Genomic DNA, 18,534 nt, shown 5'->3' with positions numbered 1-18,534 from the left:
CTAAACAACCAACCAACCATTATATCAGCAAACCCACCAACCAAACAACCAAAAAATCTTACCAACCAACTAACTCTTCAACCAAACAACTGACCAACTAATGAACCAGCTAACCAACCAACTCATTAACCAACCAACCAACTCATTAACCAACCAACCAACCAACCAACTCATTAACCAACCAACCAACTCATTAACCAACCAACCAACCCACCAACCAACCAACCAACTCATTAACCAACCAACCAACCAACCAACCAACTCATTAACCAACCAACCAACCAACCAACCAACCAACCAACTCATTAACCAACCAACCAACCAACCAACCCACCAACCAACCAACTCATTAACCAAGCAACAATATGACAATGCTTTGATTTTTGTCATTGGAACTTGCTCCATAAAAAAATATATATAATTAAAAACATGTGTAATGATTAATATGGTTACAGCATGCGATTAAACCGTATGATAGTCAATGTGTAGGGTTTATGTTCCTCCTGTCAAGGATGAATCATTTCCAGATGAATCAGTTCCAAAGAATCGACTCGGTCAATTGCTTCCATTATACCGCCGCGTTAACATTCAGGCCGAGATTTCGAAAAGTATCATTACTAATCACTGACTGCAGTGTGACCTGCAACATGCTTTGCGTCATGAACACACGTCTCTAAGCGCGCTGGGTTTATTTGCACAACTGTTGTGATTTAACCCTCGGACACAAGTCTTCATTTCTCCCAGAAGGACTGAGTTAAACACTGCAGGGGCAAATTTTAGTCTGCGGCCGAGACGTCTTCAAGGGTGGACACTTTACCTATTAGAACGGTGTGTGTGTGTGTGTGTGTGTGTGTATTGATGAGCACTAGGTTTTTGTGCGATTGGTCAGATGAAGGCGGGTCCTGCGTTACCAGTGGGTGAAAGGAAGGTGGGCAGCGGGCACAGGGAGGAATAAAGAGGAGAGCAGAAGAGAGACGCGCCTTCAGGAGGGAGGAACAGAGAGGAACACTACTCAACCACCAACAGGTTCATTCTCTAGGATTTGCATCAGCACTTGGAGAGAAAGAACAAAACAAGGCAGCACAAAGCTAGGTAATGCTCCCTATCCTTTTTTGTAATACCATTGCTTGTTATTTTTTTATTCTAATTATGGATTAATGTGCGTTCTTTATTTTTAATCTACATCTTATTGTTATTGTTATAATAATAATAATAATTATTATTATTATAAGTAGTAGTAGTAGTATTGTTATAATGCATTTATTTTTTTAATCAGTAATCTAATAAACTATAAAGTATCTCTGAATTAAGTCCATCCGCACTATTGTACGGATTACAATGCAAGAGTTAAATCAACATTTCAATTAGCGTCTGGGATTTTAGATTTTAGATACAGACGCAAATCAGTTTCTGATTTAAAACCACTCCTTACGGTTAGTGTCATTTTCTATATATTGTAGTTCGTGAAATCTTAATATTTGCAGTTAGAGATGAAACATTTAAAGATCTCGTTGGTGGTGAAGATCTCGCCACATGGACAATATCAACGATGCGTCTTTTGGGAACGTGTGGAGACTGCGCAGTGGACCGTAACACACCGCGCGTGAAGATGCAGAAATACTGCTTTCTGTGTAAAAGTTATAGAGATTGATGGATCCAACTTGAAGAGATGAAAATAAACAGTTTTAAATGAATAAACCCGCGTCCAGTCCGACACTCTAGTGTGTATTGTGTGCGTTAATTAAACATTGGCAACGTGCGTAAATTCATTGCTGTTACCTTTACGCACGTTTTGTTGCCTGTGCACGGATTTCTTTTCACGATTGTTCCTTAATTCACAAATTAAAATTTAAGGAGATTTTTGTATTGATTTTTATTCTTATTACAGAATAATATTAAAGATCAAAAGTCGATTCTTATAAGCAGAAGTATTCTACATTACCTAACCTTGTTTTCCAAATCTTCTGCTCTGCTCTACAGGATCCTCAAGACAAATAAGATGGGGTGGTATTTGTTGGTGCTAATGCTTAGTTTCCCCTGTCTATCCTGGGCTGATTGCTCAGAACAGTGTCTCAAATGCGCTCTGCAGATCTCCGACTCACCTCTCAACCTGCTGGTAAGATCCTTCTGCTGCGTCAAACAAAAGAAACCACCTGTAGAGAAGATGAAAAAATCAGGACTTTAATATATATATATATATATATATATTTTTTTTTTTTTTTTTAATTCAGCAGCTTAGACTGATATAGACTAATTGACCAAAATCAGACATCTGGATTCAGTAACCCTCCCTCTACCCTCCACTCCACCCCTTGAAAACATGCAAAATCTAATCTTCTAATCTTAAGACAAAACTACCTTTCCTTGCAAACTGTAGCTTTGTTGTAAAGGTTCTCCGTTGTACCTTTGAAAATATTATTTAAGTGAATATGTTGTTAACTAACAGTGTACTAATTTAAAGTAACTTAACCATAAATGGACAATAATTATATTTTAGTTTAAACTGTACAAAGATATTAAAAGTATAAAAGGCATATGCGTAATAGTACTACCAAAGTGACCAAGAGTTATTTGGTTTATTAGCCATGTTTTCTCTCTTGTCATTTCTTCCTCTAAGATCCTTTCTAAAATAGGTGCGGAAGAAATACTGGGCCACAACTCTGTGAAATGATAAAAGAATTGACTTTTCAATTAGAGTTAAAAGCATTTATATTGTCTGCAGTTGTGTTGCAAATCATTTGTTGTTGTTGTTGTTATTATTATTATTATTATTATTATTATTATTATTAATAATAATAATAATAATAATAATAATTAACAGCTGTAAATATTCTAGTTGAAGAAAACTTTACCAATGCTGATGTAGTATTTCTTGAAACTAATTGGTCAGAAGGTGGTAATTAATTTTATGCAACAGCAGGTCTGAGCAAAGGTTATACCTACTGTACATTATCGTTTCTATAGTAACCAGCTCATTCACAGGGACTTGTATGGCAGGTGTTCCGTATAATCTAATGCTAATAAATCTAGAGAGATTCAAGAAGATACATTGTATATGCTAAATATTTATTTCATTTGATGTTAATGTGGAAGGAGTCGCCAGTGTCAGTAGGTTTTTATCAAGGTAAAGTCTTCAGGGATGACATGTTTGCGAATTCAGGTTTTGCTGTAACATAAAAAAAGCTTCTTGTCATGTTACAAGATAAGGAAATTACATCATGTAGACCATAAACATAACTATAGATGGATAAAAAGTCTGATGTGTTGTCCAGTAATAGAAAAACAAAACAAAACACTGACCAACTTCTGTGGTATAAGAGGAAAAAAACCATCATATTAGGCTTTAAAAGGAAAGTAATAAACTTTGGAACTGTTATTATCATCAAATCTTATACTTTTCAATGTTTGTTTTTCTCCCTTAATCAGACTTGTACTTTAGAGTGCGAAGGAACGCTTACATCCAGCACTGAACTGGATCGTTGCGAGAAGATTTTATGGGAACGACCCGAAGACGACCTGCAGGATCTGACAGTGTCGAACCCAGTGAAGCGTTATGGCGGATTCATAAAAAGGATAGACAAAAACAAAAAAAACCTGCTGACTTCACCCTGGAGGGAGAACGCTGTGGACAAAGGGTCACTGGCAAAGAAATATGGTGACGCCATGTTAAAACTGATCGAGAGAAATGCGCCCGAGTTGACCGAGGACGTCGAAGGCGAAGATGTCACCTCAGAGAACGAAATGGGACTTTATGACAGTTCGTTTCCTCGGAATGAGGTGAAACGTTACGGAGGCTTCCGGCGAAAGTTCTTTCCCAAAAGAAGTGAGTCTGAGGAAGAAGAAACCGGCCAGCAGGAGCTGCAGAAAAGATACGGAGGCTTCATGAGAAGAAACCGTCCTAAATTAAATTGGGACAACCAGAAGAGATACGGCGGGTTTTTACGACGCCATTTTAAAATTTCAGTGCGTTCAGACGAGGAGCCTTCATCGTACGATGATTTTGGTCTTTAGAGTGTTTTGCTAAGAAAGAAAAGTAGCTGAACTTATACAGGCTGATGAAGTCTCATGACTTTCTGTTGTTTTAGCCACACATATGCTGCTAAACGTTTGGATCCCGTATTCACTGTACAACGTGCTGTTTACGGCATTCGTGTATTAACACACCGCCGCCATTTTTGCTGTTCGATGTAAACAAATACGATGCGTGCTGTATTTTAATGCTTGTTTTAAAATGACAATAAAGGGCGAGACCTTGATTTGCCAGACTTTGTGTCACTTAAGAGGGAATTGAAAAAAATAAAGATGTAAATTTAAGGTATATAAATAAATAAAAAAAAGGAGCTGTCTTCTCAGTAACGACGGTACATGATTACAGGTGAGTTTGTTTATGTCTCCGCCTGCTGGTCATCAACAGAAGTGCTAAATGTGTAAACGTACGTGTGGATTACCACACTCTCGTAGGTTTCATAGGAACACAACAACAAATAAAACTCCCAAAAAGATTTAGATTCTCAAAAAAAAAATGAGATAGACAAACTTCAGAGTTAGCAAATTCTGAGGTAAAAAAAGTTTTAAAGTTCTGTTGAAGACAACCAAAGGACCCTTAAGAGATCTAGATGTGACCAATAAACAACATGGTCTAATCTCGACAGTCATAACTGATTAGCACTTTCTTATATAAAAAGTTCCCTTTGATAGTTAAAGATCAATCAGTTTCTAAATGTGCACGTCTACAGTCCTCCTTTTTCCTGTAGGGTTGTACACAGGGTTTCCCAAACCAAAGACCACTCAGGTGGCCTAAGAGATTTAAAAAGTACAAACTTGATGAACAAGGTTTATTCATGAATAAGGGGTAAAAACTTCCTGAATTACTATAGGAAATAATTTTATCATAGTGCTGTCCATAGAACACTCTCCATAGACAAACCCAAAGATCCTTCAAGAGTTCTACAGTAGATTTAACCATTCAAGTCAAGAAAATCTTTTTTTTTTAATCAACTGATCACATTGGGGGTCACCACAGCGGACCATTTGTCTCCACAGTCTTGCTTCTGTGCTCTCATGAAGAAAGGCGGTAGGAAATGATCAATGGCTGATCGTTATGCTTAAAAGGGTGTATGTTGGGATGAGCATCAGCACACATGCGCACACACAAGCAGAGAGGGCGAAAAAAACCATGAACACGTAGATTATGTAAAGGAATTTGTAGTAGTCCAGTGTGAGAGACTACTCACTATGTCCTCATATAGACCGTCTCTTATTAATTATAGCTAGAATATGTGGGAGAAAATATAATGTACTCCACAAAGACTGAGCCTAGGGATGTGTAAAGCACCAGCTATTTCTTTTTAATCCTGCGCCTTGTGTGTTTTTAATCACGTATGACAGCAGCAAATCTTCCTCCCGGCTTTTAGCTGAAATAACGCTATAACTCACCTCACACACTATAAAGCTCTAGAGCGAACCATGGAGTGCCAACACGCCACAGAAAGACAAACCAGATACAGTCTTGCCTGTTTGAGGAAAATTAACAAAGTTTGTACTTTGTTTTAAAAGAAGATGCATTTGTCCTGAGATGCTTTTCTGCTCACCATGGTTGCAGAGTGTGTGTGGTCATTGCTGTTATGGTTGTTTTACCCTTGAGAATGGTGTGCCTAAGAATCACGGAGGATCAGCAAATTCTGAATAACATCAAAGATCAAAAACAGCACAATCACATTTTGTTCTTCATTCTTAACATGAAGATTATCTTATGACCTTTATCCTGTATAATTAAATGTGATGCGCTGCTGCCACTTAGCTGATTGAATAATTGCTAGACCCAGCAAATGCCAGTATTCCTATTAAAGAAACGTCCAACGACCCAGGACTTTAAACTTGAAAATTCTTGAAATACAGAATCTGAGTTATCGAAAAATGTGACAAGTGGCTAGTCCGTGCACCTACTGTACAGGGTCCAGGTCCGATTCCAGCCTTGGGATCTGTGTGCATGGAGTTTGCATGTTCTCCACAGTCACCTTCTCATTCAAGCAAATGGAAAAGACCATGTTACATTCTCTGTGTGTGTCAGCCTGCAGCCAGAGCCGTTGCTATGGCAACCGGACTAAACCACACCCCCTCCCCTCCACACACTCACTGGACCTCCAGACTGTGAAAGTGCTTAAAGAACCATGTGACTGAGGACGAGCTGTTTTCACCACTTTGCACAAATAATATCTCCAGTGACTGCCTATTATTTATTTAGTTAGTTAGTAGTAGTAGTATTATAACCAGTATCTTTCTGCTCCTCAGTAATGTGCCTGGATATTCGTCCTAGAACTCTAGCTTTATTTCCGAAAACTAGTCTCTTTCACACAAACACACACCTTGTATGGCAAAAAACATGGTGCGAGTGCTGCTCTGAGGTTGTTTCTGATATAAACCGGAATAAACTGAATATCAAGTTCAGACATTTTAGCCAAGAGTTGAAGACCAAACACACACAAACACTCACCCACACACTGCAGCCACATCCCAGAAAATAAACACACCCCAGAACACGACACGTTTTCTTGAAATCATTTTATCAGAGTATAAAATAACCCTGATTAGTAACTCAAAATCTAGTAACATTACAGCAAGATATTTCCACGTGAACACATAAACACCACAAACACACCAAACTAAACCCGGGGTTTTGTAGTGGTGTTTTTTTTTCCTACTCATATAAACCAACAATGTGAAATTTATGAATTCTGTCGCTTGTAGCTTGTTTAGTTAAAGCACACAAACTAATTTAAACAGAAGTTTCAGCAATCCAATCTAATACCGAACGAATCCGGTACGAATCCTGACAAGAAATGTATAAAAAAAAATGCCACACTTTCAGTCTTTTAATTTAACTGAAAACCTTCTTACAGTTTCTTATTTGACAGAGAAAAAAAAAACTAATTTCCATCCAGGTTAATCTTATCGAGTCTACTGCTTGTCTTTGCTTTGCTGCTCAGCGATCCCCTCGGCTGTCTCCTCTGGCTGAGCTCCCATCGTCTCCACCGTAGAGGTACCTACAGGCACTGCAACGACCGTGCTGCCCCCTGCTGGTGCTGCCAGGTTCTGCAGCGTGGTTCCGGGTCCCAGAGTGGGCAGCGTGACCAACTGAAAGGGACTGATCACTTTAACGATGGCAGAGCCCCCTGCCACATCCGAGCTCAGCACGGTGAGGTTCGACGTGTCGGGCTGCAGTTCTGCTCCTCCTGGAGATGTCAGGAATGTGTAGCTCCCTATAAAGGGTGCCTGGTTAGGGGCGGAGCCTCCCACGGCTGACAGGATTTTGTCCAGCGGGATGCCTGTAAGCTGGGTGACGGGCAGGGTGATTTGAGTGGGCTGAGCAGGTGGAGCCATCATTGAGGCGGGTCCGGAGATGGCGCGGGTGAGGCGGGGACGTTTTGGAGGTGTGGGTGTGGCTGCGGGGGTCAGGTTCATCAGGACGTTGTTGAGGTGCTGGGATTTGCTCTTTAGTTCCTTGGCACGCTTGCGGTGTTCGTCACACTGGCGCTCCAGAGCTACAGCAGCAACACAAATAAAATACATTTAGAAATCACAGATTCCATGGTTAGATCATAAATATTGGCACCTCAAAAATTATTCAATGACTTATTGTGATTATTTTGTGTGGCAAGCCATTAAAAAGCAACTTTTTAGTTTGTAGTTCCTCTATAATCCTGCTGGTGTTGCACTCTGAACTTTTCACACATTGGCAGACAGTCACGTCATCCTACATCATATGAGCAAATGATTTGCTAAGCTTATTTAAAATTGCATCAGGATATTTCCAAAATCGTGATACTTAAAGAATGTGATGCAGATCGAATCGGCACCACGGTATCGTGATAATATCGTATCGGCTGCTCCCTGGTGATTCCCATCCTGACTCTGCACCTTGACTAGCTTGAAGAATTGTGGGCCATTGAACCTGTCTTTTAGAAACTTACAGCCTAGCTCTGGCTTCACTGCTTGAGGACGTCAGCTACAAATTACAACCACAGACAGGCTGTAGGTAATGAACTGAAAATCGTACATCACTCACCTGCTAAGCTTTGAGTGTACTGTTCCCTGCAGCGATCCATTTCGCTCTTGTGGCTGGCCAGCACTTTCTTCACCAGGTCCAGCATCCCAAAGTTCTGAACGATGTTGTTAAGCAGAACTGCGTCTATACAAACAAGAACTACGACTCTTCATTGGGAAATAAACATGTAGTGATCTCAGGAAAGCATGTATTAACACGAAAACATGTAGTGATCACAGATGCAACTGTGGATAATTTCAAGCAAAACAGCAAGTAGTTTCTACCCACATGGTCTGACACCTCAGCTTTAATAAACCATGCCAATGGGTTCTTCTTTAAAATAAATAAATAAATAAATAAATAAATGCAATAGCAAAAAGAGCAGAGATTTCCTTACACTGAATATCAAGTTTTCAAGAGGCAGAAACTTTAAAACACCACATTATAGCTCTCATTTAATCTCTGAATCTTCCACCAAGTTTACAGCTGCGATGGGAAATCCCAGGGCTGTGTGTGCAATTAACTACTCCAAAGCTTTATTTGCAAAACAATATTTAACACCACACCTATACAAATACAACATCGTACTGTACGTGTTTACAGTCACATGCTTATACAAATTTAAAGTATAACTGTGCAAGTTTCTTCCTTTACCTCAATCCCCAATACAGGCAGGCTGCAGGCTAAGAATGTCCGACTTAATGACAACTCGTACTTAGAAATGGACTGTTATAAAGATTGATATATTAAAATTCGTTCTTGGTGACGTATTAAAGAAAAGAAAAATCACGTTTAAATGCCACAAGCCACTTGTAAAGTTTTTGCAAGAGGTAATCAAGTTGAAATTTATGGCATAGAATCGACTGACCATTACAGCAGACTTAAAGGAGCGTTTCAGACAGACAGTCCGAACACGGCTTCGGTGTACTGAGAAAACTTTCTACCTTGATGGTGTCCAAGCACTAGTGAAACACTGGGATAAGTGCATTAGTGTAGCAGGGGATTATATAGAGAAATAAAGAGAGTTTTTACTCTCAGAGCTGTTTTCTGTCTACACAATCAAACGTCCTGGTTTGACTTGAACAGCCCTCGAATGTTTTAGTCGGTTTATAAGTGTTTTCTATGTACATAAAGGCAAAATAAGACCATAAAATACTAAGACAGGTTTGACTTGATGCTAAATAAGAACCAAATGCACCGTTCCAACTACAAATCTGACTTGAATTTTGGACGGTGACTGGAAAAGTACCTACAGTATATAAACAAAATTATTTATTATTATTATTATTGTTTAAAAGAAACTTGGTAATGGATCACGTTTATAGAGGTCAGGGGTTGCTCAGTGGTTAAGGCATTGGACTACGGGTTCAAAAGATCCCAGGTTCAAATCCCACAACCACCAAGTTGCCACTGTTGGGCCCTTGAGCAAGGCCCTTAACCCTCAACTGCTCAGATGTGTAATGAGATTTAAAAATGTAAGTCTCTCTGGATAAGGGCGTCTGCTGAACGCGCAAATGTAAATGTTTATAACCTGGAGCCTGGCTCTACCCCCACTGACCTTTGACCTGTAGCGGAGGTTCTTGGACACGTTCCTCCAGGCCTTTGAGGATCTCCTCGATCTCTTTCTGCACGTTCTCCACGATGTCCTCCAGCAGTCCAGCATCCTTCAGACCTTTCCAAAATGTCATGGTGTCCTCTGAAAACGAACAGAAAAAGGTTAATTTCCGGAGTTTTAGATTTAATAAACATGTTCATGCCTTTTCCTCTTCCCCTTTGGAAATGATTTCTGCCTGGATTGTATTTGTATGACATGAAAAAGAAAAAAAATTGCGTAGCGTATGCATTACTGGTGTATCTTGTTCAAATCTGGCATGTTTTTACAGACTGCATGATCACACTAGTAATCTTTTCGATTTTTATCATCAATCTTTGGAACTACACGGAACTTTCAAAATGCAGAACAAAAAAAAAAAAAACTGTTAAAAAGTATTTGCCCCTTTCCTGATTTTTGTTTTCTCCATATTCTAATAATCTAAGATGACCTTAAACAGTTCATTCATGCTCAAAAACCTTTCAATATGGCTGAATAAAAAACAATTCTGCAAAGAAGTGTGGGCCAAAATTCCTCCCAAGCGACATGAAAGACTCATTGCCAGCTGTCGCAGTTGTTGCCGCCAAGGGTGGAACAACTAGTTACTAAGTTTAGTTTTTCACATAGAGCCAGATGGGATTGAACAGATTTTTTCCCCTTAAAAAATGAAATCATCATTTATTTATGATATCTTTAATGATTTCAAACATTTGTGTGCGACAAATATGCAACAACAAAAAAAAAATCAAGGAGGAGCAAATACTTTTATATGATCATGTGACCTACTGATAAAGATCTGCATTAAAGGTGCTTAATGAATGAAACAATCAGTTAAGATATAAGAACATGTGAATAAATGCAGTATTTTATTCATTTATATTTAGCTCACCTCCTATAGCCGTGACCCACTCGGTGCTGTCTTCTGAGCTTTCTGTTGTAAACGTGGCTGAGGATCCATTCACTGTTTGGACTACAAATATACATGACTAGCATTAACTGACCAAAATAATGGCACACTAAAAATAAAGTGACATGTTTGTATATAGAGCAACTTTTGTTACATCTGTTGTATATAACAGTTTAGTGTTATTTATCAGTGTGACTCCTGAACCTTTCTGACATGTGCATATAACAGAGCGGTCCGTACCTTCAGTGGAAGACGGAGTCGGTGCGGTCTCGGTGGACACCTGGCTGCTGAGAGACGCTCGCGTCCCCACCAGGTCGATCTTGGTGCTGCGGCACGTGTTGGAGCACAGCTTCGAGTGCTGGTAGAAATCCAGCTCTCCAGAGTCCATGATCTTCCTACAGGACAGAAAACATCACCATGGAAAAGCGAAATAATTAAAATAAAGAAAAAAATAAGTAGTATGAGTCAGAGGGGGTACGAGTTTGTGCTCCCTATTTAAGACAACTAGGAAAAAGTTGAAAATTCACCATGTAAACTGTTCACTGTCAAAAGCTGTGAAGTCACAGTAGAGCAGCTACACATGCCAAGTTTAAATGGAATTATTAAGTGTTGGTGAAAGTTTCCTGTACAGAGACATTTCTGGTGAAAGAATGATCACTTCTAGATTCTCTTACATAAGTGAGAGCGAAAGCTAACAAGTTTTGTTTAATGCAACTCTAAAAGAATAAAGTATTATGTAATGTTCCTTAATAAGTGAACTCTTGGAGACGGAGAGTCTGCAAAGGAGGTGAGGAGGCGAGTGTCAGGTGTGTTGTGTGATAAAAGAGTATCGGCAAGAATGAAAGGAAAGGTGTACAGGACAGTGGTGAGACCAGCGATGCTCTAGGGCTTAGAGACAGTGGCACTGAAGAAAAGACAGGAGGCAGAGTTGGAGGTAGCAGAAATGAAGATGTTAAGCTTCTCTTCGGGGAAGACAAGGATGGATAGGATCAAGAATGAGTTCATCAGAGGGACAACCCATGTTAGATGTTTTGGAGATAAAGTCAGAGAGGCCAGATTGAGGTGATTTGGACATGTTGGGTGCTGAGGTTGGAACTGCCAGGCAGGAGGTCTAGAGGAAGACCAAAGAGGAGATTTATGGATGTAGTGAGAGAGGGCATGGAGATAGTTAGTGTAAGAGAAGAGGATGCAGAGGATAGGGTTAGGTCGAGGTAGATGCTTCGCCGTGGCGACCCCTGAAAGGGAACAGCCGAAAGACAAAGAAGTAAACTCTTGATCTTTACTGGCCAATTGCTGCGGTATAAGTGGAATAAAATGCTGATATATTGTTATTGGAAAATAACTTTGATGTGGCAACAGCAAATCAGCATTGATTAATTTCCTATAACATCACGTCCTAAAAGGTTTTACTTTTTGTACTTGTACTACTAGTTGAAAAGTTTGTGTAAGGTCCTCATTTTTACCAAGAAACAAAGAAATCCAAAACAAACAAAAGTCTATTTAATATGTAGATTTGTAATTTTGTAGTTTTCATGAGTGAGTTTCACCTAGGAGTCTCACAAATAAACAAGTTCACAAATAAAAAGAGTTGAAAAAAAAAACTTGTTTTGGGGAAACAAATTATTTTAATAAAATAAAAAATAAATAGTGATGGAAAATGCAAGAACAAAAAAAAATTCTCTTAAATGTGTTTTAGAAATGAATTTCTATTGTGTGGACCGCCATATTGTTGTGATGCCAGGCATCTTTACGCCAGATATTAGTATCCACCTTGCCTGAATTCCTGACCTGGGGCCTGATGTATAAACGTTGCGTACGCCCAAAATGGGCATAGAAATATGCGTACGCATTTTTCCACGCACATATCGGGATTTATAAAAAATAAACTTGGCGTAAATAAGTGCGCACCGTAAGGATGCTCTTGACCGTGCGTATGCACTCTTTTAAAAGAGTATGTGTTTTGGCGACACCAACTGGCCCAAATAGCAATAATTATTTAAAATAGTCATCACCCAATTTATCAAATTGCATCAACCTGAATTATCATTATCAGCATTCTTAACCAAGTGCAAATACTTTGAATTTACTTTTTTTTAATGAATGGGCTATAAAAAGGTATGTGCGTATATAACATATCATCATAATGGATGCTCTAGCGCTGTTAGAAGACCTTGCTAACGTCGCTCTACGGAGGGAGCGTGTTTTCAGAGACCGTGAAGATTTCCTTGCTCATGATGATGATTGGCTCATGAGCCGATTTCGATTTCCAAGAGCCATTCTCTTGGAATTGTGTTCTGAATTACGGTCAGTATTGGAAAGACCCTCGCGGAGAAACCGCGCTGTGTGTTCAAGTACAAGTGGTGTTGTCTTTTTAAGTTATTTTTTATTTGCATATGAATAAACAGGAAAATCGACTGTTTTAATAAACGTATCTTAAGGACAGCTGCATCTATTGCTAGATTTGTCACTTGGATATTTTAGGACTTTCCACTTCCGCGGAATTTGAATTGGTTAATTTAAATTATCCACAATAAAAAAGCAGAATTTTAAACAGACAAAAACTTATATAATGTGTAGATAAATCAATTACTTACCATCGTCACCGCAAATCACATTATCACTTTGGAATTCTGGAAGAACTCCACTTAATCCTGTTTCCCCTATAATCGCGCCCACCCTTACATCAAAGGCTGAGAGGTCAGTGATTCCTTGACCACCACCAGTTGTTACGACACTGCGCCTGTGTGCACATATTCTTTTTTTTAACGACTACTTTTAAGTCTGACCATTTTTTTTTTTGGTCTCTTGGACTGTGCGAGGCACCGATGTAACAGCATTGACTGCTTCTGTTATACTTGCTCCCATTCTACCATCTTTCTTTTATTTGAAATGCCCGCAGAGAGCCCACCAAATAAAACTTTTTTTCGGCCCTCCACCTCAGACAGCAGTACCTCCATCTCGCAGTCGGTGAAGTTTCTTTTTTTTTTTGCTTTTCGTTTCTGTTTTTCCATTTTTAGCCAACAGATCAATGACAATTATCGGTCGTGTTAATATGCAGGGAGATCATACATATTCAAAATAGGCGGTCTTAACCTCCAAATATGGTTATTTCGGGAGGAGATTGGGGTAAGCTATAAGCACGTGCACCTGCGCACAATATTCAGATAATTGTGATTTATAAAGCGAACCTTGCGCAGGTTCTGGCGTACGTACGGTTTTATAAATCTGAAAACTTTTGTGCGTACGCAAATTCTGCCTTATGTGCGTACGCACATTTTAAGGATGAAATCTACGCAAAGTTTTATACATGAGGCCCCTGGTATCCCAAGCTGAATTACATTAGAATGTCTTTAGGACAAATGAAAATATACATTTAATCTAGCATATCTAAGCATTTAATTTGGTTGTGCATATGTTATAAACATAAGCAGATGATAATATGTCTCATGTAAAAACTATAAGTTTATTAATAAAATTTCAGCACAAGGTGAATCTATACCTTTGCTTCAAAGCAGAATGATCACATGACCGTGGTACATTAAACACAGAGCACCAGATGCCCATACACCTCAACTGACAAAACAAGTCAGTTTTTGCGTCGTTCCAGAGTTACGGTCAGAGTAACACACACACACACACACCTTAACATTGTCCCGTTCAGCCGGATCGCTCTCTTCCAGTCTTTCAGCGTGGATTTTCCAGCCAGGTACACAAACTCCTTTGGACTGATCAGGTGATTGTTGAACTGGAAGATAAAGCATAAGAAATAACGGAATCAGTTTATCAGAGTTTCGGGTTGTCCGGGGAACACGGGACACGACTGCACTTTTAAAGATTGCGGTCAATGTAAAACAGAAAAATATTCAACGTCAAGGTTTTAAGGTTATAAAAGCAACTTGAGAAACCTCACACCACTCTCTCATCATCATCATCATCATCATAACAATAATAATAATGAACATTATATGTAAATAATGAACCAATTAGAAGTGTGCCATTACTGTAAAATAATCAATGATATAAAAAAGAAATCTCATGATTTTTCTCTACTCAAGTGTTAATAATCCTGAAAGACAGTTCATGCAAGAACATGAACGAAAAATGACAACGCTTGGCCTCGCCAGCACCGTCATGCATCTCTGGTAAATATACTGAACCTGCGCTGTTACGTGCTATCAAGCTCAGTCCACGAAGTGGTGATTTAAGCTACTGAACGGCTCAGACTTTCCAAAGTTAGCCTAAAAAGAATGTCAGCCTTCTCATGTTGTTTCATGCTATAGCGCCCCCGTAGTGGCGACACAGGGACTGACGATTGCATTTGAGTTGCGTTAGGACTTTTCAAGTGGCATCATGATGCTACAACTTGCTCACGTAGCTCTAAGTGTGCATTCGCGTGCTTGCGTTAACCATTTTACAGAGCTAAGTCGCAGATACATCTCAATATCAACTGTTCAAATGAGATATTGTATATTTTCTGACCATCGAGTATATAGTGTTGAGTCGATACACAACAAGACACACAGGCTTGATTCACTCTAACAGAAATCTTCTCAGTGACAGAACCTGAAAGGCGTGTGTGCTTGAGGTGCGTCAGGAGAACATCCAGTGCCACACTGGATGTTCTCCTAACACTCATAAAACCGCTGAAAGCGACCTCTTGTGTCATTAAACGTGACGCGGTGTAGTGACGTGAGCGTGTGACTCATTCACCTGCACGCATTTGACGTTGATGCCGGGGCAGACGAATTTTTTCCACACCAGGTCGGCCTTGCTGTCTCCGCAGGTGATCTGATAAAGGATGTCTGTCTCCATATCCATGTCTGCCGAGAGCTTCACTGTGTGTGTGTGTGTTTGGAGAGAGAGAGAAAAATTATGTCGGATTTAGAATAACGTACCACCTGCATCTACGAGTCACAAACGTGCTCTGCTTTAGACAAGTAACAAACATCATGAACACCACTGGAATGTTTCTGAGTACCATGTACGCTATCTTACTGTTTTTGCGTAAAACTGTATTTTATATACTCTAAGAATCCAGCCATGGATAGATATATGTGAATAAAGATTTTGTTTATTATTATTATTATTATGAAAGCAAAAACACTAAAAAAAAAACTTAGAGATGACTTTATTTTATAGCAAGAACCCCAATCCAATCTAGATAGAAATTGTCAAAATCTTAATCGATCTAACTGCACACTTCTAGCATGTATTTAAAAATTACGGGGAACATCTGTCTAGACGCTTTCATCCAATGAGTAAAAGGTTTTACAAAACACTGCATTTTCCAAAAATGAATTCTGCACACAATAGCTTTTGCTATTGAGCATTACAACTTTCAGGTGTAAGGACGGGTCTTGGGTTGTACGTGAAGTGTGTGTGTGTGTGTGTGTGATGGTGCTTTAAAAAAACTCGTTTGAAAAAACCTTATGGCTCAAGCCTGATTAATCTACTGTTACCTAGAAATTAAACTGTCTCAAAAACATCCTGTACTGAAAATAATATTTTTCTTTACATCCTACATTCTCCCTACACACTGTCTTTCACACATTTGCCACAACAATACCTAGCACTGCTTCTTTAGGCAGAGAGATGGTGGGACTGGATTCCGGCTCTAAACTCTGCTCCATGTTATCCACCCTGTAAAACAAAACCTGAACATGTGACAAGATTCAAACAACACTACAGACTTCACATGACTACTAGTCTCTACTAAACACAAATAATAAATTAATTTCCCCATCACATCACTATAAAACTATGAGAAAAATTCTCAAACGAATATAAAGAGATTTTATTCGATTATTAATCAGTAACAGAAGGACTAGACAGGATCCAGGTCATGCTGGAAAAGAATAAACTGTGACAAGCTGCACGTCTCTCACTCGGCCTGCTGCAGGTCTGCGGTCTCCAGCATGTTCTTCATGTCCTCCACTGACGGACTCTGAGCCGAGCTGTCCGGCGTCGTCACCACCACCACCTCCTCTACATGGACAGTCTCCTCAGAGGCGGAGGCCATGATGGAAAAGACCAGCACGGTCTTCCCTTTTAAAGGCGGGTCTTCTTACGTCCTCAGGGACGAGCTGAAACCGACATAAAGATTAGAGCTTAAAAAAGAAAGCAACCAAAAAGCTTTTATTTATTGTACGCATGTGCAACCAAGCCAGAGCACTGGAACAACAAGGTGGTATCAAAAAGGTTTAGTTTTGTAACTCATCAACTGAAGGCAGCACAAGGCTGTGCGCACAGTTACAGGCAGCACCGACCTTCATAAGTCAGCAAGCAATATTTCATTACGGACAGCAGGTTAGAAGAAAGAGTAAGCGTGAAATTCTGTGTGAAACTGGGCAAATCTGCCACAGAGATGTTTAAGATGATTCAGCAAGTTTACAGTGATGCTGCAGCGAGTGGTCCGAGGTGTTTTGAGTGCCACGCGCTTCAAGACATCCCTGGAAGATCACGAGGGATCAGGAAGACCTTCAACAAGCCAAATTGTGCAGGATGATGGTCGGAGAACAATCCAAAGAACATTCCAGGCGATCCTCACATGGGAAATGAACATGCGCCGTGTCGCTGCCCAGGCTGCTATTTCAGGAGAACATCGCACATCGCATCGAAGTCTGCCAACCCTGTCAGTGTGCCAAGGACGACGCGTCGAGGATCATCACCGGTGACGAAACTTGGGTGTTTTTGGGTATGACCTTGAGACGAAGCAACAGTGGAAGAGCCCGTGATATCCACAATCGAGAAGGAGAGGCAGGTCTGCAGCTCAATCGAGTGCATGCTCATCATCGTTTTCGACATTTGCTGCATTGTACAGGTTTTTTAGGCGTCTGAGGGAGAACATACAGCGAAAGTGACTCTTGAAACTTTTGATACCACCTTGTATAATAATATAACACGGTTTAAAAAAAAAAAAAATAACGACGTCATTGTTTAAGAAAGAAATAGAAGTGTTCTGTAAGAGGAACTATTATTATAAGGAAAACATTATCCTATTATTATAGGTAAATAATAATAAGTGTGGTGTAAAAGCTGGGGTGTCAGTAATAACTCCTCTTCATCACATCATCACACTTTACTGATTATTTCCCTAAAAACAAGAATGATGAAATGACCTTCAGATTTAAACTACAGGTATGAAAAAAAACCTAAATAACAAACCAGCACACGTTTATTACCAGCTAAATAGCTGAGTAACACTGTGTAGATTTAAATAATGCGTTATCCTGCAGTTTTATTTTATAAACACATCCATCTGATATTTATTTTGTCTTCTGAGCTTCATGTAAACATTTAATTACAAAATAATGAGTCTCTAATCTGTAACGTTAACATTAACATCCACTCCAAACCTCTGTCGTGCTAACAGCTAACTCATCTGACTAAACTAAGGATAAAGAATAATAATAATTAAAAAAAACAAGAATAATAATAATAATATCCTTCTATTAAATGTACGTATAAAGACATTTAGGACTTTACCTTCCAGTGTTGTGTTTAGGAAGTGCTGTTACCCGGAGGACAGCACTGCGCATGCGCAAAACCGCTGACGTCAGCCGTTCGCCTCGTACACCATGCCGCGTTCAAGCGCGACTCGGATTTATACCGTTTCCCAGTTTGTCTTACGTTGAGTCTGGGTTAGTTTTTCCTAACATCTTTTCCGTGTTGTAATTGATGTATGAGAGGGAGCGAGAGAAAGCAAAATAATACTTTTCCAAAAAGTTTTCAAACCTCCTACATTAATTTGGAATGGATGTCAGGAACTTTATTCCATGATGGCACTTGAAGGCACCATTTGTATCATCACTTTTTTTTGTTGTTTTTTGCTGAGAGTCATTGTAATTTTATTAATTTTACATTTATATGCATGCAAAGCACAAGCACTGCAGTATATTAAAATATAATTACTATATATTAAATCAGTTATTACAGATGTAAAGCAAATGTGTGATTAATAAAGGTAGGGAAGTTAGAAGTTCAAGGTCTGGG

At 39.4% G+C, this 18,534-nt stretch overlaps 2 protein-coding genes across 2 annotated transcripts; one reads left to right on the top strand and one right to left on the bottom strand.

The window, feature by feature from the left end:
* Positions 1–1,015: 1,015 nt before the first annotated feature.
* Positions 1,016–4,222, top strand: pdyn (prodynorphin). The gene is made up of 3 exons (XM_053483183.1): positions 1,016–1,092; positions 1,981–2,116; positions 3,427–4,222. The coding sequence occupies exons 2-3, from the start codon at positions 2,000–2,002 to the stop codon at positions 4,009–4,011; spliced, it is 702 nt and encodes a 233-aa protein (XP_053339158.1). The 5' UTR covers positions 1,016–1,092; positions 1,981–1,999; the 3' UTR covers positions 4,012–4,222.
* Positions 4,223–6,859: 2,637 nt separating this feature from the next.
* gmeb2 (glucocorticoid modulatory element binding protein 2) lies at positions 6,860–18,073 on the bottom strand. Its single transcript, XM_053483387.1, has 10 exons — positions 18,028–18,073; positions 16,428–16,625; positions 16,109–16,182; positions 15,253–15,377; positions 14,184–14,287; positions 10,783–10,937; positions 10,525–10,605; positions 9,603–9,740; positions 8,066–8,188; positions 6,860–7,541 (listed from the first exon to the last, which is right to left on the bottom strand). Exons 2-10 carry the CDS (start codon positions 16,559–16,561, stop codon positions 6,958–6,960), a joined length of 1,518 nt encoding a protein of 505 aa, XP_053339362.1. The 5' UTR covers positions 16,562–16,625; positions 18,028–18,073; the 3' UTR covers positions 6,860–6,957.
* Positions 18,074–18,534: the final 461 nt, after the last annotated feature.

The sequence above is a fragment of the Clarias gariepinus genome, chromosome 22 (assembly GCF_024256425.1).
Source record: "Clarias gariepinus isolate MV-2021 ecotype Netherlands chromosome 22, CGAR_prim_01v2, whole genome shotgun sequence".
In the NCBI taxonomy this organism is placed as follows: Eukaryota; Metazoa; Chordata; class Actinopteri; order Siluriformes; family Clariidae; genus Clarias; species Clarias gariepinus.
This window is presented reverse-complemented; position numbering and strand designations above follow the sequence as displayed.

Coding starts and splice junctions, on each gene's coding strand:
- gmeb2 (XM_053483387.1), bottom strand. CDS start 16,561: ATGGCCTCCGCCTCTGAGGAGACTGTCCATGTAGAGGAGGTGGTGGTG. Junction 16,183..16,427: donor GCAGACCTGCAGCAGGCCGA/GTGAGAGACGTG, acceptor TTTGTTTTACAG/GGTGGATAACATGGAGCAGA. Junction 10,606..10,782: donor GACTCCGTCTTCCACTGAAG/GTACGGACCGCT, acceptor GTATATTTGTAG/TCCAAACAGTGAATGGATCC.
- pdyn (XM_053483183.1), top strand. CDS start 2,000: ATGGGGTGGTATTTGTTGGTGCTAATGCTTAGTTTCCCCTGTCTATCC. Junction 2,117..3,426: donor ACTCACCTCTCAACCTGCTG/GTAAGATCCTTC, acceptor TCCCTTAATCAG/ACTTGTACTTTAGAGTGCGA.